The sequence below is a fragment of the Cervus elaphus genome, chromosome 16 (genome assembly GCF_910594005.1).
Source record: "Cervus elaphus chromosome 16, mCerEla1.1, whole genome shotgun sequence".
NCBI classification, from domain to species: domain Eukaryota; kingdom Metazoa; phylum Chordata; class Mammalia; order Artiodactyla; family Cervidae; genus Cervus; species Cervus elaphus.
This window is the reverse complement of record NC_057830.1, coordinates 10823471-10847699: the sequence shown is the minus strand read 5'-3', so window position 1 is coordinate 10847699 and position 24229 is coordinate 10823471. Positions and strand designations below refer to the sequence as shown.

General features: G+C 44.6%; 1 protein-coding gene across 3 annotated transcripts in view; it reads right to left on the bottom strand.

The window, feature by feature from the left end:
• The window catches only part of SUSD1 (sushi domain containing 1), a 130242-nt gene extending 108988 nt beyond the window's left edge, over positions 1-21254 (bottom strand). For 2 of the 3 annotated variants that reach the window (XM_043927936.1, XM_043927935.1), the window contains exons 1-3: positions 19465-21251; positions 3100-3219; positions 511-666 (exon numbers count right to left, since the gene is read on the bottom strand). In XM_043927936.1, coding sequence (XP_043783871.1) covers positions 511-666; positions 3100-3219; positions 19465-19567 — 379 coding nt within the window. In that variant the 5' untranslated portion in view covers positions 19568-21251. Of the gene's footprint in view, positions 1-510; positions 667-3099; positions 3220-19464 lie in introns of all 3 variants that reach the window. The other variant, XM_043927937.1, reaches the window with a different exon arrangement.
• Positions 21255-24229: the final 2975 nt, after the last annotated feature.

The following is a 24229-nucleotide window of genomic DNA, read 5'->3' as shown; positions in this document are numbered from 1 at the left end:
GGGCAGGATGCACAGGGCTGGGGAGTACCACAGTCACTCCAAAGGTTACTGCAGAGATGGCACACCATCTCCAAGAATCTCTCCTTGCTGTTTGTTCTGAAACATTTCAGACACACCGAACAAGCAAAAGAATATTCCAGTCTCCCCTAGTCCCACCTCCACCCCCAAGATTCAACAATCATTCACATTTTGCCATTTAAAGTATCTTACAGGTAAACACTACACCACATGCTTCATAATAACACTCCCAGATACTTTAGCACGCAGCTCCCAAAATAAGAATATTATCCTAAAATACTACAATACAGCTATTCCTTCTAAAAAAATGAACAATAATTCCCTGATACTAACTAATACTCAGTGCATGTCCAAATATCCCCCATGGATAAAGGAGAGTCCCTTCCTTAAAGCACACCCCATCCTGGCCCCGCCCTCTCCTCCTCCACACCCCAGGGACCGGGTACCCTCGGCCGTCACCCTGTTGCCATCCGCAGCCCCCTTCCCGAGTACCTGTGCAAAAGGTGCCGTCATTGGGGATGAATGTCTTGTTGTTGTTTGTGGCTCGATACCCTTCCAGGCAAATGCAATAAAAGCCTCCGAGTGTGTTGTGGCAAGATGTGTGGTTCCCACAGACCACACTGGTTCCAAATTGGCACTCATCTTTATCTGTGGGTACATTGAGACAACACACAGAAAGCGCTGTCACTCCATACCACGATCAACCACCCAGACTGTTCTCCTGCGCTATGGACTTGGGAGTCAACATTCTACGACAACAGCAGAAAGATCTATTTCCCCAGCCTCTCCTCCGCTCACTATACTTCTCAGACTCCGGGACATGGGCCCCTCGTTGTCTCATGCCAAGTGTGTACGAGACCATAAGAGAAATCCAACATCTCATTCTGATAGCCCGTCTTACTTGAAGACTGGGAGATGGAGATGCTTTTTGAACTTCTCCACACTTAAAAAGATCTTGTCATAGGCCTGGGGGGAAAAATCCAGCAGAAGCCCACTTTTCCAGCTCAGCCATTCTCTTGCTTTTTTAAATAAAAATCAAAGTAGGATGATTTTGCATCCAATGATTAACTGGAAAATGTGTTACTTCTGAGTCACCAGGACACACAATGGAATTAGTGCTCAAGCCTCATCCCGGGGCAGGGCTAATACTGTGGCAGAAGCAGCTCCTGCTGATCGTTAGTGATCCACATAAACAATGTTAATCACCCGGTGAGGAGGGGCTGGAACCTGGGATGCGTGATGAGACCACAGGACCTGCCCTGACTAGTTCTAATTCAGTCATTTGACATCAATGTCAAATGAACGTAAACCTCCCTCCTGTCCTCCAGCCCAGGGGTCAGCAAACTTTTTCTGTCAAAGGCCAGTCATAGGTCTCCGGTGGCAACTGCTCATCCATACTTTGGATCATAAAAGCACACAGACCGTCAGTAAACAAATTAAGACCCTGTTACAAAAACAGGCAGCAGTGAAGTCTGGCCCCCAGGTTAGAGTTCACTCACTCTGCCTTAGACTGTACCATCAGAGGAAACTCCTGTGACCAATTTCTCTCACATCCTTTGAGAGGTGATATCCAGCTAGCTTTTTTTTTTCGGGGGGCGGGGGTGGAGGATATCATCTGTTTAGGAACTGGAGTTTTTTATCTGTCACTTAGCGTTTTATTACATTACTGGTTCCCTCACAACAGTTCAATTGCCTCTCACAATTGCACACAATTCCTGCTAACCCCAGAGCACCCCACACTCAGTTCAAAATCTGGTAGGATTTTTCTTTCATTTTCCTTCTATTATCTTTTTAAAATGTAATTAAATCTATTCATCATTAAAACTATCTGTGGTTAAAAGATCTGTCTAAGAATACAGAGAGGCAAAATGGACCCTCAAGCCATAGCTAGGTCAAGTGTCCAGTCTGGCTTACTAAGCAGGGCACGGGGCTTTCAGACACAAGTCCACCTGCTCATAAGATGCAGTATTCCTTTGCTATTGTTCCTGAGGCATATCTCCCCTGCAGACTTCATCAGAAGGGGCATATGCGTTTGTAGGGGATTCTAGAGTTCTTAGGTCCTGTGACTTAGCACTGGGCACATCTATGATCTTACCTGCAACCTATGGTGTGGTCTCAGCACACCAATTATTGGGATATATAGTATATAGTGTTTTTATCCTAAACAGAGAGGGTCAGGAAGGCCCAACTCCAGCCTGCAGGAACAGGCAAAGCTGTGTGACTGTGAAAACATGTACCTGTGAAGTAGAATATGAGTTTTTGAACTCAGGATTTAATTGTTTTTTTTTCTTCAGGGAGCAAAAAACAAAAACAAAACAAAGATACCACAGTGAGATGGTATATACTGTCAATCCACAGCTACAAGGCAAAACTATCCATATTTTCACTGCAGGTAACATGGATGATGGAAGGAAACCATGATTATCCTAATATCCGCTACTGTAAAGTTGCTATGGAACGCTCTCTCTCTCTCTGAATTGGGCTTGAAACTGGATATTATTTGACTCATGGCATGGTGGATTCTCTGAGACAAAAAATAATTTCAGATACTTCTAGTCTAAAAGTATTTGTATTTCTATAAGTCATCCAAGAGCTTAAAGGGTCACAACTACAAAAAATTTGTAGGATGGATTTTGGTAGACATAAGACTCAAAGAAACAGTATTTCACCCATCAGCCAGAAAAGTTCAATAGGCAATTGTGCTTTGTTTTTCCTCATGGTACTAATAAAAAAAATAGTTTTCTGTCAAAACAACTAGAGAAATTTAAAAAGACAATACTCACTCAAATTGCTAAGTTAAACCCAAGACTTAAAAACAGATTTCATATCTGTGTGAGGTCAGAGAGTTTCCAGAGGTTCAAGTTCAGTGACCTCTAACATGAGGGGTAATTCCTTGTAAACACTAAGGAAAGGCTATATCCAAACACTGAAACAGAGACTTACTGTAATTGACAAAACTCCTTATAATAAAAGCACATGAACAAAATAGCAATGCTTTCCCCCCAAGGACACCAACTCTTTAATACTGGAGAATCTTGTTTCTTGGTGAAGTTTTCAACTTAGCCAAAAGTCACAACTTACCAATACAATGAGTCCTCCCATTGCCCACAAATCCATATTTGCACATACAGACGCTCATCCTTCCTATTTTCGAGCAGGTAGCATGTTCATGGCAAGTGGCACAGATATCCGGATGTAAATCTGAATCATAAATAGCATATATCAGGAGAAGAACATTTCAATCACCTACTTTAGATGAGTCACATTTTTGGTAGCAGACATTTACAATGGAGAACCAACATTTGAATACCAAAATTATAAAGGGTAGATTAAGGGAGGGGGGATCGGGAAGGGGAATACATGTAAATCCATGGCTGATTCATGTCAGTGTATGGCAAAAACCACTACAATATTGTAATTGGCCTCCAACTAATAAAAATAAATGGGAAAAGACTTTAAAAAAAAAATTATAAAGGGTAGATTTTATTCCATACTGTTCATACTGCTCACAGCAAGAATAATGGAGTGGCTTACCATTTCCTCCTCCAGGGGACCAGTTTTGTCATTGACTACACTGAAGCCTTTGACTGTGTGGTTCACAACAAACTGGAAAATTCTTAAAGAGATGGAAATACCAGACCACCTTATCTGCCCCCTGAGAAACCTGTATGCAGGTCAAGAAACAACAGAACTTGACATGGAACAATAGACTGGTTCCAAATCGGGAAAGGAGTCCGTCAAGGCTGTATATTGTCACCCTGTTTATTTAACTTCTATGCAGAGTATATCATGCAAAATGCCGGGCTGGATGAAGCACAGCCAGAATCAAGACTGCAGGAAGAAATATCAATAACCTCAAAAATGCATCTGATACCACTCTAATGGCAGAAAGTAAAGAGGAATTAAAGAGCCTTTTGATGAGGATAAAAAAGGAGGATGAAAGGTTGGCTTAAAACCCAATATTCAAAAAACTAAGATCATGGCATCTGATCCCTTCACTTCATGGTAAATAGAAGAAAAGTGGAAGCAGTGACAGATTTTATTTTCTTGGGTTCAAAAATCACTGCAGATGGTAACTACAATCATGAAATTAAAAGACACTTGCTCCTGAGAAGAAAAGTTATGACAAATCTAGACAGTATATTAAAAAGCAGAGAGATCACTTTGCTAACAAAGGTCTGTCTAGTCAAAGCTATGGTTTTTCCAGTAATTATGTATGGGTGTGAGAGTTGGACCATAAAAAAAGGCTGAGCACCCAAGAATTGATGCTTTTGAATTGTGGTGCTGGAGAAGACTCCTGAGAATCCGCTGTACTGCAAGGAGATCAAACCAGTCAATTCTAAAGGAAACCAACCCTGAATATTCATTGGAAGGACTGATGCTGAAGTTGAAGCTCTAATACTTTGGCCATGTGATGCCCGGAGCTGACTCACTGAAAAACACTGATGCTGGGAAACATTGAAGGTAAAAGGAGAAAAGGGCAGCATAGGATGAGATGGTTGGATGGTATCACTGAGTCAGTGGGCATGAATTTGAGCAAACTCTGGGAGACAGTGAAGGACAGGGAAGCCTGGTGTGCTGCAGTCCATGGGGTGGCAAAGAGTCGGACATGACTTAGTGACTGAACAACAACAAAAGACCTTATCTCATCCTTAGAAATCTGCAGTAGTTACCCACTCCCCACAGATTAAAGTGCAAATTCTTCTACCTGGCAATCAATGCTTCCCTAAGTGTAACCCCAGACTAACTCCTGTAAGCCTCAATGCTTCCAAACTCAAATATACAGTGTTGTCCAGGGAAGAGGCCAACTGCTCTTTCCCACACAAACATGCTATCCACTGTCTTCGTTCATGCCCTAGTCATGATGTTCCTTCATCTGGAATGTCTATCCTTCCCTCTCTGGCCAACTAGCACCTATTCTCATTTCAAGACCCAGCTTAAATATCACACTCTCCCTAAGGTGGTCCTCATTCCTTCGTTCTTTAGGAAAATTAAATGTATCTTCCTCTGTGTTCTCCTAATGCTTATACATTCCCATATCAACCATGTTAATTTGTCAATATATTCTATTCCACCTCTGTCTTCCCAGCTTGCTATTATGAATGAGCTTCTCAAGAACAGGAATTATGTCATTTGCCCATATATCATGGCAGGGTAAAAACATTCAATATATTTTTATTGACCAACTGGATAAAGGCACCTGCAGTCCTACTGCCTACAACTTAAAAAGCAAATGTGGAAATTCCCTGGGCATTAAGAAACTCCATGCTTCTACTATAGTGGGCATAGTTTCAATCCATGGTGGGGGAATTAAGATCCTGCAAGCTATGCAGCATGACCAAAAAATAAATAAACTACAATCGTTATTTTTAAAAAGAAGCAAATGGAAGGGAGAGGTACTCATCTACTGCCCTGTCCATTTCCCTTTTAGGGAAAAAGTGGTGAATGTGCTTTAAATGTCAGTGAGATAATAACCAGGTCCCAGGAGGATCACCAGATCCCAATTATTTAGATAAGCAGCAAAAATGTTTGGGGCTAAAATTCCTGAAACATCCAGATCTACCAGATGGTGATACATGGCCCAAGATCAAACAAGAATTTCTAGCCGAGGCTCTGTGGGAACACTGTATTGCACTCCCAGTGTCTGTAATATCAGGAGTTGACCTAGGAAAGAGAATATTTCAGCATGGAATTTCACCTTAGTCTTGGCTCCATTACTACCCAGGTAATAAAGACTTAGCCCTCAGACTACTCTAGGCATGAAACCAGCTGAGAAAGGAAGACATACAAATATTCTTACTCAGGCTTGCTTTTTATTTTTTTAAACAAAATACAACACAAAAATGAGACAAGCCATGCTTATCACTAAGAAGTACTAAATCAACTATAGGATATTTACAGATTTTATTATTTCCCAAACTTTAAAGAAAAATGCAATGAATTTTAAAAAGTAGAGATTATAAAGGTCATACTGACTACCATGTAATAATATAATAAAATTACAAGATAAAACATAAGACTTGCATCTCCAAAAGTAAGCCTACTTGTAAACTATAAAACAGTCTCCTAAATAATTCTTGGAGCAAAGAGGATATCAACATTGAAATGTTTAATACCAGACATAAAAGCTTATCTCCTTCAGAAAAGCTGAGTTTGACATGTTTTTATATACTTTAAAAGAAAAAAGAAAAGCAGGCAGCCAGGCGATGGGGGAAAATAGAATTTTAATGCAAGAAGCTTGAAGAAAGAAAAAACAAATAGAGGCTGTGGGGTGGGGGAGTTAGGACTTAGTACAAAGATGTTAAAGAATTAGAAAATATATTCAAATTCATTGAAAAAAAAAAACTTTTGCCAAGGTCAGCCCATCATAAAGACTTGTAGTCAAACTCAAGATTGGTAAAGAAAAAAAAGAGTATATACAAACATACAACTAAAACATAAACAATTTCTTTTAAATTACAAATGAAAGACTTCCGATTAAACACAGCAGATTTAACCCACTCACAACCCTCCACCCCAAAATTTAAAAACGACATTAAGGACCACGAAGGTATAAAGCCTGGGAGAGAAGATGACAGCAGCCAAGGATGTTGACAACGTTTCAGAAGGTGAAAGAGATGGACATGTGGGAATTGACTGAGAGGAAGAATTAAAAGGAAAGAAAAAAGGAAGGAAGGAAGGGAGAAAGGAAGAAAGAGGGAGGGAGGGAGGGAAAAAAAGAATAATAAAAATAAATAAAAGTCAACCTGAAAGGCTCAGGAATGAGGTCCCTAAGTGCCTCAGAAGGCAAACATAAAGGGTAGGGTCTGAGATTTAAGGAACAAGTGGAAAATATGGAGGAGTACTTAAATGCCCAGATCCTCTAACTAACCCTGGCATAAGATGGAATTTTACAACCTGGAAAAATGCACCAGGAAGGCTCCAATTAAGTGAGCAACAGACAGAGCTGAAGGGAGAGATGAGTCCCCACATTAAATGTCCACAAATATGGGGTCAATCTATTTAACCATTTTTAATACACAACATTTTAAAACAGTACCATGAGGACACTGTCAATACATAATTATATGCAACCAAAATCCTGGAAATACCTTCTAAATAATGGATCCTGGGTCATGTCCACAAACCCAGCTGTGATCAACCACCTAACAGTGAACACTCACCCCAGCATGTGTGGGTAGTGCAATAATAAATATAAACACAAATTTTTTTTTGAAGTATAGTTGATGTACAATATAAGTGTTAGTTTCAGGTGCATGGCAAAATGATTCAGTTATACATAGATATGTATATATCTATATTCTTTTTTTCTATTGATATAAACACTATACTAAAGAAATAAACAATAAAATGGTAAGATGTTTTATTTCTTTCCTATGTAAAATACTTATCTTTATAAAGATGGCAGCATTTTCATATTCATCCAGTTCCAGAAACATACATTAGATAGAAAATGATTATGTAACTCTTGAAGGAATCTAATAAACACACAAAATATTAAGAGGCAAAGTAATGCCACCCACTAGGATAACTGAAAGGAAGTCCAGTCTGAATTAGTGAAGGAGAGAATTTAAAGGGTTTTTAAATAAACAGAACTAAGTTCATTCAGTAAAAAGAAGCGGACATAATATGGCCTTGGAGGAAGTCAGTCAGGTCTAGGAAAGCACTGGACTTGAGTCAGAATTCGATCCTCAATCTAGCTGAGTGTAAGTCATTGTGTAAACTTCAGCAAATCACGTAACCTCTCTGGGTTTCAGCTTTTGATCTGTAAAACAAGGGCTTTGGGCTTCTCAGATTTTAAAGTACATTCAAATGACCTGGGGATCTTGTTAAACCACAGGCTCTGATTCAGTTGCTCTGGGGTGGGGCCCTACATTTTGCTTTTCTAACAAGCTGCCATGTGGACCACATTACAAGGAGCAGGGGTTAAAGGACCCCTAAAGTCCTTCCTCTCTAATGTTCTGACATTTCATTCTTAGAGCACCGGTTTTAATGACCCATTAAGAATAATTTAGCATAAGGTAGCCCCAAGGACAGTATCTGGCATGTTTGACTCAATAAATGTTTGTTCCCCATATTGGCAAAAAACACAAGATGTCTGTCAGGCTACCAAAGGCTTCCGAGACCATCTGCAGAAGAGAAAGTGGTTTCCAGAGAAAGAGGGACCTCAACCAAAGCCTCTTGTTCAGCCGTAATTAGCCCATTCTGCAGGGCCTAGTAGGGAGAGCCTCTGAGTGCTAATTGCTTGTGGGACCAGGAGTGGGGAAGAAACCTATCCTAAAGAAAGGGGTAGGAAGCACAACCTCAATATAAGGAAAGGCAGGGGCTGGGGTGGATTTGGGGCTGCTTCTGATGCTTGTGAACTGTGGTGTTGGAGAAGACTCTTGAGAGTCCCTTGGACTGCAAGGAGATCCAACCAGTCCATCCTAAAGGAGATCAGTCCTGGGTGTTCATTGGAAGGACTGATGCTGAAGCTGAAACTCCAGTACTTTGGCCACCTCATGCGAAGAGTTGATTCATTGGAAAAGACCCTGATGCTTGGAGGGATTGGGGGCAGGAGGAGAAGGGGACGACAGAGGATGAGATGGTTGGATGACATCATCGACTCAATGGACATGGGTTTGAGTAAACTCCAGGAGTTGGTGATAAACAGGGAGGCCTGGCGTGCTGCAGTTCATGGGGTCGCAAAGAGTCGGACACGACTGAGCAACTGAACTGAACTGAACTGAACTGACTGACCACACAATAGTGTTTATTGATCAATAGCTCCTAGCTCAGTTAAGAATCACTAGAGGGCTTCTCTTGTGGTCCAGTGGTTGAGACTCTGCCTACCAACGCAGGGGACACCAGTTCTAGCCCTGGTCCCGGAAGATTCCACATGCTGGAGAGCAAGTAAGCCTACGTGCCACAACGACTGAGCCCAAGCTTTAGAGCCTGAAAGCCACAACTACCAAGATCACAGGCTGCAACTATGGAAGCCCAAGAGCCTGTGGGCTCCGCAACAAGAGAAGCCACCACAATGAGAAGCCAGAGCACTGCAGCTGAATGGACCCTGCTCACTGCAACTAGAGAGAGCCTGTGCGCAAGAACAGAGACACAGCACAACGGAAAATTAATTAATTAGTTTAAAAAAAGAACCACTGGAGAAGAGCATAAATGTATACAATTAGTTTACAAAGTGATTTTAAAATTTAACAATATTAAATTTTGCAGACATTAATCACATATTTATTCCTTAATTCCTTCCTGAAAAAAAAAAGTGTTAGTTGTTCAATACGTTTTTTTATTGTTAAGTAATAAATTACTCCAAAACTTAGCAACTTAAAACAATCATAAAAATTTGTAGTCACATAAACACCCAGAATCACTGGAGACAGAGTAACCAATTCAACCCAGTTTTAATACTAAAAGTCCCCTGTCCCAGGAAACCCCCCAGTTCGGTGCAAACCAAGACCGTTGGTTACCCTATTTGGAGAGCTTGTTAAAACAGAATCCGAAGAGGCGGGTTTGGGTGTGGGTGGGGCCTGAGAATCTGCATTTCTAAGAAGCTCCCAGATGGACCACACTTGGCAGTACTGAAATGAAAGTGAAAGTCGCTCAGTCGTGTCTGACTCTTTGCAACCCCATGGACTGAGTCCGTGGACTTCTCCAGGCCAGAATACTGGAGTGGGTAGCCTTTCCCTCCTCCAGGGGATCTCCCCAACCCAGGGATCGAACCCAGGTCTCCTGCATTGCAGGCGATTCTTTATTACCTGAGCCACCAGAAGTCTCACTCTATATGAAGGACCCTGGGGAGAGAAAAGGCAATACCGAAGACATCTTTCACCACGTCTGGACCAACATGACAGAGAGTATAACCCAACAGAATCCTCCAGGCCGGTGCCCGGGTCACTGTGCCTTTGCTATTACCTGGGGGCAGGGGTGGCGGGAGGAACTGGGTCAAGGCGCAGCTTCACAGCCACATCAAGGATGGTGTGACCTCTGTCTTCAGCAGAAATCTGCTTAGGATAGCAGAGAGGTGGCTGCGACGCAGTAACTGAGGGGACTACTACAGAGATGAGGGACACCCCCCCCCCCCACCTTCCCCTAGGCCTAGGGATGCCTAGAATTACTGGCAGAGCAACAGAAGAATGCAAACTCCAAAAATCTAAGAGGACAGGTACCTGACAGGTACTGTTTCTATTACTGCATCTCTCAGCTGAGGGCTGTCACCCTAGATTCACTTCCCTTCTCTACTCTGCAGTGGCTAAGTCAGCTAAAACTACCTCCAACAATGAGAGCACCAGAGTCTCAACCTCAGCTGGAGTTTTCTCTCTTGCTCCCTGATTATGGGATCATAGGCAAGGAAACTCTCAGAGATCTGGTTTTAATCTGTCTGATGGAGATCACATTTCGAGGACTAAATGAGAAATATCAGTGCTTCAAGAGCTCTCGAGCACTAGACAAAGAGCTAATTTCCATGAATATTTATATCTCTTTCCATAGATGTTGTTACTGTTGTTAGAAACAAGTCATGCATGAGATAGTGCCTGGTCTGGGACACCCTGGTTCAGAGCAGGGTTAAGACAGATCACTTGGGCTACAATCCTAGCTTGGCCACTAGCTAGCTGAAGAATCCTTGACAATCCTGTGCCTCAGTTTCCTGTAATCTGTAATCCGAGGATGAAAATAAACCTACCCCACAGGCTGCTTTGTAGATTAAAGAGTAAATGAGTTCATCCGTGTAAAGCAATTAGAATATGTTAGGCATTATTGTAACATCCACTCAACAGCTCTTCGTTAACGAATAAATGAAGGTACTGACAGCTAGCCAGCTCCCAATTATACTAATAAAGAGTCATGGAGAGCTGCACTGACGCGAAAACCCGAAGGAATACCGTGCAGACAGATGCCGACCTATTCAGGGGCTTGATATTCTGGGAACCAAAGTACCCTCCCCTTCTTGTTCACTCCCTGCCCACCTCCCACATCCTCTCAGCCTTCTGAGTAACATCTGACTCAGAAGTTGTAAGTTCAGCTTCCTCACCCTTTCAGCTCTGCTCACCCCTCCCTCTTCTCCATCTTACACTGCACATGTACGCCTAGACCTCAGGATGGAGGGGAGGCTGCCAGCCCGTATTTCAAATTTCAAGCAACAACTTACGTGCACCCTTGAAACAACAGCAGATTTTGTCCACTGTCAAGGGAAGAAGGAAGTTTTAAAAGCACAAATGGAGCGCTTGGATTCAAATCGTAATCTACTCCCCAGCCATTCACCAAACAAGCCCACTGCACAACCTGCCTGAGATCCTGTCTCTCAAACTCATGGAAACATGTGGAAACAGATGAGATGATCTGAGGAAGTAAGCAAAGGGGGGCCGACGCTCAGGAAGAGAAAGCATTCCCGAGTCTTCTACAGTACCACGGAAAACTGCATGGCTCCTAAGAGACTGCATCAAATTCCGGAGACAGAAGGAATGTGAGAGATCTCACAGTCTCTCCTCTCCAACATCCCTGACAGGAAAACAAAAGCAAACAAACAAAAAAAATAGCCTCTGCATTAAAAATCCGCCAAGTCAGAGCACACTATACTCTTTCAAGTAGTATAGCCCTCGAAGGGCAGTGGGAACCATCGTCCACTCCCCTTCCCCCACAATGCAGGGCCACCATTCCCAACCAAGAACCTATAATCTTTCCTTGCATTAAATGATTATCACCCCTCAGCTGCATTGGCCCTTTTGCCTTCTGTCCACCTTCTTCTTTAATCAAGACCAACTTGCAGTAGGACTGCCACACCTGGCCTCCAGACCAGGAACCAACCCAGGCTGAGGGTCCCAACGTCAATGCTTCGGAATTCTGAGCAAGGCAACCACACCCTAAGGTTCAAGTCCTGAACGTCACCCACAAACAGGCTGCCTCACATTCTCCAGCAAGCTGCATACCTTTTTTTTTTTTCCCTCGTAATCCACATTCAACCCCACCCCCACCTCACCCCCGTCCCCTTTGCAGACCTAAGGCCAATAGGCCACATGCTACCTTGGGCTACAGAGACCTAAGAGCCCATTTTAGGATTTGATCAGAAGCTGAGACTAGGCCCAGGGCCAAGTTCCTGGAGAAGGTAGACAGGCCACTGTGGGAATCAGCCTCGTCAGCTCTAATCCTGCTCTGTTACTTTGAGTGACTGTAAATCACTCCAAAACAAGGCACTCCTTCCATTTCCCCCCTCTTTCCTCCTCTTCTCACTCTGAACAGAGTAGGTGTGGCTGTGATTCACAATGACAGAGTGAAAACCAAGTCTATGGGACGCAGATTCGGGAAGTCAGTGCCCTTCATACTATAACAACTTCCCCAACCTCCTCCACCATCGCTCCCCAAGCCTCTCAAGGCCTCTGCCCACTCCCTGGCTTTGCCAAACCTCAAAGGGCCTGAGCCAACAGGCTCCTCAGCCACTCCCAGACTCAGAGCAATACCAGGGAAAGGTAAAGAAACAAGACTGACTGGTTCCAGCCCTCCTCACCCATTACTAACCTCTCTGCTCCACTAGGGCTTGGCACCTCACCCACCCACCAACACCCTCCTGCTCTATCAACTGCCATCTCACACCTTCCTCCCGCTCAGGCTACCTGACTTCCGCTCCCCAACTCTCTCCCTGAAGCATCTTTGTTGTTGGTGGTGGTGATGTTCAGTCGCTCAGTCATGTCAGACTCTTTGCAACCTCACGGACTGCAGCACACCAGGCTTCTCTGTTCTTCACCGTCTCTCCAAGCTTGCTCAAACTCATGTCCATTGTGTCGGTGATACCATCCAACCATCTTGTCCTCTGTCGTCCCCTTCTCCTCCTGCCTTCAATCTTTCCCAGCATCAAGGTCTTTTCTAATTAGTCAGCTCTTTGCATCAGCTGGCCAAAGTATTGGCTCTTCAGCTTCAGTACCAGTCCTTCCAATGAATATTCAGGGTTGATTTCCTTTAGGATGAACTGGCTTGATCTTGCAATCCAAGGGACTCTCAAGAGTGTTCTCCAACATCACAGTTCAAAGTCATCAATTCTTCGGCACTCAGCCTTCTATATGGTCCAACTCTCACATCCATACGTGACTACAGGAAAAACAGTAGCTTTGACTAGATGGACCTTTGGCGGCAAAGTAATGTCTCTTATTTTTAATATGCTGTCTAGGTTTGTCATAACTTTTCTTCCAAGGAGCAAGCGTCTTTTAATTTCATGGCTGCAGTCACCATCTGCAGTGATTTTGGAGCCCAAGAAAATAAAATCTGTTACTGTTTCCCCATCTATTTGCCATAAAGTGATGGGACTGAATGCCATGATCTTAGTTTTTTGAATTTGAGTTTTCAGCCAGCTCTTTCACTCTCCTCTTTCACCTTCATCAAGAGGCTCTTTAGTTCCTCTTCACCTTCTGCCATAAAGGTGGTGTCATTTGCATATCTGAGGTTATTGATGTTTCTCCCGGCAATCTTGATTCCAGCATGTGGTTTGTCCAGCCTGGTGTACTTTGCATGGTGTACTTTGCATATAAGTTAAATAAGCAGGGTGACAATATACAGCCTTGACGTACTCCTTTCCCGATTTGGAACCAGTGTGTTGTTCCATGTCTGGTTCTAACTGTTGCTTCTTGACCTGCCTGCAGGTTTCTCAGGAGGCAAGTGAGGTGGTCTGGTATTCCCATCTCTTTGAGAATTTCCCACAGTTTGTTGTGATCCACACAGTCAAAGGCTGTGTGAAGCATCTTGGATAACAGTTAAATGTAACTTAGCAATGTTACCAGTGAGAGACTGAAAATACAAATGGACAATGGCTAGATCACACATAAAAACAGAACCCTGACCTACAACCTGCAACCACTGGTCTAGTAAGTCAAACCACCTCTGTAACAGTAAGTCCCAAATGATCAGGATTTAGTCAGTATTGGCCAGTTTCCCTAATATTTGCCCATGCCTAAAACTTAAGACCAATCAGAGAAAGCCAAATACACTCCCCTAACCAATGGGATGCCTGCTGTTAGAGGGAAGCCATCTCCAGCTTCCCCATGGCAACATCCTCCAGCCAACCGGAGCACACCTGAAGACTTCCTTTTTCCACTGTAAAGTTGTGACACTCCCCAGCCTGTCTTTGAGTCTCTGACAAACATAAGGGATGATGGCTGACTCTCCTGCTAGAGGAAGCTCTATATAAATAGCCTTCGCCTATTCTCATGGAGTAGTCTTCATTTATTTCCATACCAGATTCCTAATACAAGCCACAGTTCCTACTCACAAGGATCTCTCACACTAGTAAACAATTACACTGCAATATGGTGTAAGCATATAGGACAAAGGTATTATATAGATATGTATGTATACAAGGAAGTATGTAGTGTCCCACAGAATATAGTACAGAGGCATGCATGTGGTGTCTCTGGTGCTGCAAAGGGAAATGGAAAACTCCAAGGGGCTTCCAAGAGGGAGGGCAGTTGGTCTGGTTTTGAAAACTGCTCGGCACTCACTAAGTAGCCAGCTGTAGGGGAAGGGAAGAGCAGGTCTCCATTCTTCTCCTTCCTTCCCCTCTCCTTTCCCACTGTAGACCACCTTTGCTTTTTGACCTTCTCCAGTAAATCCCATTTTTTTTTTTTTACATTTTCCGTTTCTCACTCTACTGAGTAATTCATCTCATTCTAAAATGTGTTAGATGTACTGACGAACCTCTTTCCAGTGAAGGAATACTGACACAGATGTAGAGAATGGACATGTGGACACAGGAGGGAAGGGGAAGGTGGGATGAATTGGGAAATTAGGATTGACATATATACACGACTATGTACAAAACAGATAGCTCATGAGGACCTGCTATAAAGCTTAAGAAGCTCAGCCCCGTGCTCTGTGATGACCTAGAGGGATGGGAGTGGGGCGGAGGTCTACGGAAGAGGGGATACGTACATACATATAGCTGATTCACTTCATTGTACAGCAGAAACTAACAAAGCATCATAAGGTAATTATAGTCCAATTAAAAAAATAAAAATAAAATAAAATGTGCTGGAGACAGCTTTACCACTGTTCTCCTGGCCAAAGAAAAGAATATTGTGCACTGACCTGGCCAGCCCAACTGAACACAATCTCCTATTTGCTTCGATCTTCTTTAAAGAGTATCTACTCTGGAGTCAAGGTCCTGCATTCATTCGAGCCCTCTGCATCTGGCTCTCACCCTCACTGCTCAGCTAGCTCTGGCTCCAACTGACAGAGTCACCAGAACTAAAGACTTGTTCTCAGTCTCCATTCCCATGGCTCCCATTCTTCTAGTTTCCTTGATGCTCTCCTAGTTCAGTCTCCCTTTGACCTATGTGGGCACTGCTCCTTCTCCTCCACATGTACCATCTGAACTTAGTCTTTCCAAGAATCTGTCCTTGATGGCTACTAAACACATCAAAAGAAGCTCAACGTTGCTCATCATTAGAGAAGTGTAAATCAAATCTACAATGACATATCACCTCTTACTGGTCAGAATGGTCATCATCAAAAAAATCTAGCAACAATAAATGCTGGAGAGGGTGTGGAGAAAAGGGAACACCCTTGCACTGTTTGTGGGAATGTAAATTGATACAGCCACTATGGAAGACAGTATGGAGACTCCTTTAAAAACTAGGAATAAAACTACCATATGATCCAACAACCCCACTACTGGTCATATTTCCCTGAGAAAACCATAAACGAAAAAGACTCATGTACTCCACTGTTCATTGCAACACTATTTACAATAGCTAGGACATGGAAGCAACCTAGATGTCCATCGACAGATGGGTGAAAAAGCTGTGGTACATATATGCAATGGAATATTACTCAGCCATAAAAAGGAACACATTTGGGTCAGTGCTAATTAGGTGGATGAACCTAGAGCCTATCATACAGAGTGAAGTAAGTCAGAAAGAGAAAAACAAATATCATATATTAACACATATTGATGGAACCTAGAAAAATGGTACTGATGAATAGGTTATTTGCAGGGTAGCAGTAGAGACTCAAAAAAAGAACAGACTTATGGACACATATATAGGTAGGAAGAAGAGGGTGGGACGAATGGAGAGAGCAGCCTGGAAACATATACACTAACATATGTAAAGTAGATAGCCAGTGGGAATCTGCTGTATTCTGGGAATCTGACTCAGGGAATTCTAACTGGGGCTCTGTGACAACCTAGAGGGGTAGGATATGGCAGGAGGTAGAAGGGAGGCTCATGAGGAAGGGAACATGTATATACTTATGGCTGATCCACGTTGATGTATGGAAGAAATCAACAGAATTTTGTAATTATCCTTCAACTAAAAATAATGAAAAAATTGGAAAAAAATAAGAACAAAAGAATCTGTCCTTGGTCCTCTTATTCTTACCAACCTCAAGGCTTCAAGCGACCATTGAGTCACCATCACTGCAGAAACTTACTGTCCACACACTCAGTTCCCTGTTGATTTCATCTCTCCAAATTCCTAACATCACCTCAAATTCAGGATCTCCAAAACAACTAAGCATCTTTCTTCCCAAATCTTTTTTTGTCCTCCTATAGAACCATACATGACAGTGGCACCATAAAGAAGACTGAGGGCCGAAGAACTGAGGCTTCCAAACTGTGGTGTTGGAGAAGACTCTTGAGAGTCCCTTGGACAGCAAGGAGATCCAACCAGTCCATCCTAAAGGAAATCAACCCTGAATATTCACTGGAAGGACTGATGCTGAAGCTGAAACGCCAAAACTTTGGCCACCTGATGTGAAGAGCTGACTCACTGAAAAAGACCCTGATGCTGGGAAAAACTGAGGGCAGGAGGAGAAGGAGGGTACAGAGGATGAGATGGTTGGATGGCATCACCAACTCAGTGGGCATTAGTTTGAGCAAACTCTGGGAAACAGTGAGGACATGGAAGCCTGGTGTGCTGCAGACCATGGGGTCACAAAGAGTCAGACATGACTTAGCAACTGAACAACAACAATGGAACCATATGGGGCACTAGTGGGAAAGAGCCTGCCTGTCCAATGCAGGAGATGCAGAAGAAGTGGGTTCAACCCTTGGGTCATGAAGATGCCCGGAGTAGGAAATGGCAATCCACTCCAGTATTCTTGCCTGGGAAATCAGGCAAGAAACCTAATGGGCTACAGTTCATGGGGTCGCAAAGAGTAGGACACACCTTAGCACTATAGAACCATATATCCAAATCAACCAGTCCCAAACCTGTAGTGTTCCATCTTCCCTCTTTGGTTCCCTTGAACCTCAACATCTGTCATTAAGTCCTTCCAGTTTCCTTTCCACCTTATCATCTACACACAGTCCTCATTTCCTGCTGTTATGACTGTGGGGCCAGGCCTCAGGACTTTTAGAAGAGATGTAACAACTCCTCAACAGCCCCTAAGCCTCCAGTCAGTTCCCACACTATCTACTGCAAGGAAACCTGCCCTTGATCACACCAGGTTCTCCACGGTTGTAAATGATGGGAAAATGTCGACATAGGGAGAGGAGGATCAACCAGGGCAACCCTGACTTCCATTTCCCAAGATTCACTCCACAGCAGTTAAGCAATTGCAGATGGCTGAGCTTATATAGTTACTTTGGTCAACATCTCAGCCCAGCAAGTCAACGGGAACACAGTAGACAGTTTCCTAGGCTACCGTCTTCACACGGAGATTCTGAAATATGCTCCAAGCGTCTGCAAGCTTTTGTCTACTCTGCTGTGGAAGACCAAGTTAGAGAACGAAGTTAGAAAGCCCATCAGACTATCTGATGTTAAAACAAAAGGAGGGGGGCACTTCAGAAGGTTTGCCAACCAAGAAAAATTCCATCCAGTGATAGTGAAAGTCCCAAGGTAAAAAGAATTGGGAGGAACAGAGTAGGAACCACAGAGTCTCTGAGTATCTCCTTACATGGTATTTGCCATCCACTACGGGATGACTGTTTCATTTTATTAGGGTAGCTAGATGATTTCCTTACAGCTCTTTTTTCGGCTGCACTGCCTGGCATGTGTGATCTTAGTTCCCCAACCAGGGGTTGAATCCACGCCCTCTGTTGTGGAAGCGTGGAGTCTTACCCACTGGACCAACAGAAAAGTCTCTCTGGTACCATTTTTTAGACCACTCACTCCCTGTACTAAACCTGCAATGATTATCAATGGCTCCTCACTGCCCAGAAACAACTAAGTGCCTGGGTCTTCCAACTACAACGCACTGCCTTCTGGTGAAATCCAACCTGCTGTTCTGCCCCATTTCCCACCCACCTTTTACACATCAGTCACACTGAAATGCAGACCCTGCGCGTTTGTGCCTTCATATGCTTTCTTACCCTGTCCCCTCCATCTGGGATTCATTCATTCTCAGTGGAGAGCTGCCTGTGCCCTCTGCAATGAGCTCGGATGCCTTTTCCTCACCTTCCCATATCGAATATTACCCATCCTTTTTGGCCCCCTTTAAGGGTCACTGCATCCTCGGGGCCACCAGATTCCCTTAATCAGATGTAGTCTTTCCCTCTTCTGACCACTCAACTTTTCAGAGCACTGGTGGGGTCCTAGGGCTTACCTGGTGGCTCAAGGCAGTAAAGAATCTGCCTGTAATGCAGGAGACCAGGGTTTGAGCCCTGAGTTGGGAGGATCCCCTGGAGAAGGAACTGGCAACCCACTCCCTGGAGAATTTCATGAACAGAGGAACCTGGAGGGCTACTACTCCAACTGCCTGGAAATGAGTTATTTGCTTGTCTGTCTTCTCCAGAATGGGCTTCCCTGACATAAAGAATCTGCCTGCAATGAGGGAGACCTGGGTTCCATCCCTGGGTTGGGAAGATCCCATGGAAGAAGGCATGGCAACCCACTCCAGTATTCTTGCCTGGAGAATCCCATGGACAGAGGAGCCAGGCGGGCTACAGTACATGGGGTCGCAAAGAGTCGGACATGACTATGAAGTCAATGAGGGCCAGCACAGGGACCTCACATCTCTCTCGGGAAAACTATTCAAGGACCATTCATCTGTTAAATGAATGAACTGATTCATGAGTGCTTTATTCCCATAAACTTCCTTACACTTCTTTCTCACCATATTAGCACCTGGTTCTTCACCAAATATTAAAAATTAAAAGGCAGGAAGAAAACTGCTCCAGGGTCAAGAATTTGTCGCGCAAAAGCCACAGCGGGGCCGGAAGCGTGACAGTGCAGGCGGCTCACCCTTCCACGCCCTCTCGCTCGGGGCGCGGCTCTCCCAGGGGGCGCCGCCGCCCGCCGCTCGCGCCCAGCCCCCACTCGCGCCTGGTCCCCGGGGGGCGCGGGCCGGGCGGCAGGGCACTCAGCTCCCCGCAGCCCGGGTGCGAGAGCCGGGAAGCCAGCGCGGGAAGCCCACCAGGATCTCGGAGCCCCGCCCTCCCGATCTCCGACCTGCGCCCCACTCCCGGGCTCCGCGCCAGCCCGGCCCAGGGGCGGGGGAGCGCCGCGCCCGCTCCCCGCCGGCACTCACCGTCCTGGCTCCGCTCTCGGGGCGCGCCTCGGGCCAGGCTGAGCAGCAGCAGCAGCAACAGGCGGCCTAGCGGGATGCCGACGCCCCAGGGTCCCCGGGCCATGCCGCCGCCGCCTCCCTCCCGGCGCACCCGGACTCCTCCTGCGGCTCCGAGGCGCCGAGATAAGAGGACTGGCGCCCCGGGGAGGGGACCGCGCTGGGCGCTTCCGGCGCCGCACGGGGGAGCGGAGGGTGCCGCGGAGTCCCGGGGTGGGGGAGCGGCTCGCGGGCCCTTCCTCCCCAGCAGGCCCGCGCCCCGGAGGATGCTCGTTCAGGCAATCCCTCCTGCACCGGCCGTGCACCTGCTGCGCGCCGGGTGCTGGGGGCCCAGGGACACCCGGCGGGCCCGGCCTAGTGACCCCCGAACGTAGAGTTCCCCAATGCGCCGGGAGGAAACGAGTCCTGTGCCCTAAGCCTGTGGAACGATCGCGGGATCCTAGGGGCTCAGGGAGGCACTCCCGGGGTGGCAAAGGAAGAGGGGTGAGGGGCAGAAGGAACAGGAATCTTTCAGGAGCTGAAAGAGAGCTGGGTGAGGTGGCTGGAGCGCCAAGGGCGAGAAACCCGCCGGTCCAGGCCACCCCGACGACAGGCTTGACCAGGCGACAAGACCGTCAGTGGCTTCAGAGCTGGTAGGACTTCCTGCTACTCCGGGGACAGTCAGCCTGGGGCGTCAGAGAGGCTTCAGGAAGATGTAAGCGAAGACCTGGGGGTGAGAAGGGCCCAGAGAGGAATCTAAGCGGTGAGAGGCGTGGGTAAAGAGACTAGAGGGCGCGCATTCTAGAAATGGGGAGGGGGGCCTCCTTAGAGGGAGAACGGACAGTTGGAGAGAGGCAGTGAGCTGCGGAGATAAAGAAGACCTCATAAACCCAGGAAGGAGGTTGCTGAGAAGCCGTCACCGGGATCTCATCGGAAAGTCTCCCCGGGTTGGCTCTGTAGGACTGGGAAAGGGGCCCGGGAGGCAGGGAGCCCGCCCAGAGCTGCTTCAGAGAGCCAGGCAAGAGAGGACACGTCCCGGAGCGGAGCACTGGCTCGGAGTGTGGAGGGAAGTAACACGTGAGAGTCGTATTGGGTGGAATCCACTGCATCTCATGACCAGTGGACTGTGGTGGACAAGCAAAGAGAAATGACAGATGTCACCGGAACGTTTGGTTTGGGCAGCTGGGTTGATGGCGGTGGGAGTCGCTGACATAGAAACACAAAGGGGGTTGTGGCAAGCTGGGGTAGGGAGAGGCTGCAGGGAGTGAAAACATAAGTTCCAGGTTGAACGTTTTCAGCTTGAGGTGTCTGTTTTGTGGCGCACCCCAAGAGCAGCGGCCCCCTCCACTTCTTCACCCATATCCTCACTGGCTTTCTGTGCCATGGGCCCGCTCTCGCCCTCACCACCCAGGACCACACCCATATAAGGGCTCAACTTGCTGGGCAGCCTTAAAAAGAAGTGGTTAAAAATAAATTTCCTAGGCCCTTTTGCATCAGGCTTCCTTGCTAATTTTTTGCTTGGGGAAGATAAGGGCCTGCTTTGGGGAGTACTATGGACAGGGCAGGTAGTGCAAGCTATCTCCTATTATTTAGACAGTGTCTTTAAGCTCCGCTCACCGTGAACTCTGAAATCATGTCATTGTTTCAACAAAAATACATTCAGGACATTTTCACCAACCTATACCTCTTCGCTGCCATGCTCCGCTGCAAAATAAATACATACATTTTAATACTTTTGTGTACATATGCTTATAAATACGTGTATGTGTATAGGTCAGTGTGCTTCTGCTGAATCACTCAGTTGGTCCGGCTCTTTGCGACCCCATGGGCTGTACCCATCCCTTCCCCCACCCCCCACCCCAGCTCCTCTGTCCAGGGGGATTCTCCAGGCAAGAATACTGGAGTGGGTTGCCATGCCTTCCTCCAGGGGATCTTCCCAACCCAGGAATGAACCCCAGGTCTCTCACATTACAAGCAGATTCTTTCCTGTCTGAGCCACCGGGGAAGCCATATACATTTTTAATTGGTGATGTCAGGGAAAAAATATCCAAAACTTGGAAATGGACAACAGATTACTGGGTGTCTTTTCAATGGGGTGCTAGGTGTTGTGTGGTAGCCCTTCTGAAGATTATTTTATTCTAGAGGGTTGTGCACCATTTGGGGTTTTATTTATTTATTTATTTATTTTAATCTTTTGAGTGAGTCTTATGGCATGTAAAATCTTAGCTCCCGAAACCTGTGTCTCCTGAATTGGAAGCTCAGAGTCTTTCTAAATTTTGAAAATTTTATGTTAGTACAATAGATGATGCACTTATATCCTACATTAGATTGTGTGACTTTCATTAGTTCTTTTTATTGGCTCATTTTTTGTTTTCAAACAAATATTTTTTGTAAAAACAAACTACATCCTACCCAATGGTAAGTTCACGGAGTCACACAATGAAAAATTATCAGTACTCGTCGCTAGAATAAAAGAGAATATTGAACCAGTGTTAATTAAATTTGGCATTGAGATTATTACCAAGAAAATATTTAGCTTAAGAAAAATGTTCTTCTTTTAAGAGAGCACAGTCAGTACACCAAAGTCTTCTAAAAGAGAATTTACAGAGAACCTTTTTTTCCCATGATATCAAGATTTTAATGGTTTCATCAAAGAAAAAAATGACTTTTGGTTTCAAGATGGCATCATAAATTCTGAAAGAGCTCTCTCTCCTATCTCCTCAGTTCAGTTCAGTCACTCAGTCGTGTCCAACTCTTTGCGACCCCATGAATCGCAGCACGCCAGGCCTCCCTGTCCATCACCAACTCCTGGAGTTTACTCAAACTCATGCCCATCAAGTCGGTGATGCCATCCTGCCATCTCATCCTCTGTCGTCCCCTTCTCCTCCTGCCCCCAATCCCTCCAAGCATCAGGGTCTTTTCCAATGACTCAACTCTTCGCATGAGGTGGCCAAAGTACTGGAGTTTCAGCTTCAGCATCAGTCCTTCCAATGAACACCCAGGACTGATCTCCTTTAGGATGGACTGGTTGGATCTCCTTGCAGTCCAAGGGACTCTCAAGAGTCTTCTCCAACACCATAGTTCAAAAGCATCAATTTTTTAGTGCTCAGCTTTCTTCACAGTCCAACTCTCACATCCATACATGACCACTGGAAAAACCATAGCCTTGACCAGATGGACCTTTGTTGGCAAAGTAATGTCTCTGCTTTTTAATATGCTATTTAGGTTGGTCATAACTTTCCTTCCAAGGAGTAAGCGTCTTTTAATTTCATGGCTGCAGTCACCATCTGCAGTGATTTTGGAGCCCCCAAAAATAAAGTCTGACACTGTTTCCACTGTTTCCCCATCTATTTCCCATGAGGTGATGGGACCAGATGCCATGATCTTCGTTTTCTGAATGTTGAGCTTTAAGCCAGCTTCTTCACTCTCCTCTTTCACTTTCATCAAGAGGCTTTTTAGTTCCTCTTCACTTTCTGCCATAAGGGTGGTGTCATCTGCATATCTGAGGTTATTGATATTTCTCCCGGCAATCTCAATTCCAGCTTGTGCTTCTTCCAGCCCAGCATTTCTCATGATGTACTCTGCATAGAAGTTAAATAAGCAGGGTGACAATATACAGCCTTGACGTACTCCTTTTCCTATTTGGAACCTATCTCCTAAATCCCAGTAAAATATAAAATGTCCAGAGAGACACATACCCGATTAAGTATGCAGTAGTGCTTTCAAACAGGAAAAAATGACATCAGTGAACCAGATAGCTTTGAAAACTGTGTTAGATTAGATTTGCCACATGGCCTCCACAAAAATGTCCACTAAAAGAGATGGGAGATGAGAAAAAAATTTTAAATACATGTGATTAAAAAAATTTTTAAATTATATGCATAACTTTTGTACATATTAATATAATGTACAGTTATTATCATATTTTCAAATTTACTCCAGTACCAATGTGTAAGAATTGTTGAAATAAATGAAATGTACACTTCTCCCTAGTTCAAAGCATTTTATTTTCCTCATCTGTGTACATATTATTCACTATTATCTGCTCCTTCTTCAAGTTTCAGGCCAGCAAATGCCAGTTTCCTACTCTCCAAAAAACTATCATTTTCCACACTTAAAAAAAAACTTTAAACTTCTCTTTAAAAAGTTTTTTACAGTAATTTACTCATCAGTAAGCCTTCATATGATTAAATAAAATATTTAAATCCTACCTAAAATATTGAGGTTTACTGGCCAATATTGTGGAAGTGATCTTAAGGGCCATCAAACAGTCTTGTATACATAATCCAGACAGCTTCCTGACTCATTTCTGTTTCCCATCATCGAAGTCTAAGAAATACTGAAGTCTATTTTAATATATCTTGCTACAAAATCAAAACATTCTGTGACAACAAAGAATGCCCATGTTCACAGTAGCATTATTCACATGAGCCAGAGGATGGAAGCAATCCAAATATCCGTGAAAGGATGGGTGGATAAACAAAACGTAGTAGAGACATACAATGAAATATTATTTGACCTTAAAATGGAAGTAGGGACTTCCCTGGCCATCCAGTGGTTAAGACTTTACCTTCCAGTGGAGGGAATAAGGCTTTGATCCCTGGTGGAAGAACTAGGATCCCACATGGCTCAAGTTTTGGCAAAAATAATAATAATAATAATAAGATTTTAAAAAAAGAAGCAGAAGCAATATTGTAAAAACTCCAATAAAGACTTTAAAAACAGTCCACATTAAAAAAAAAAAATCTTT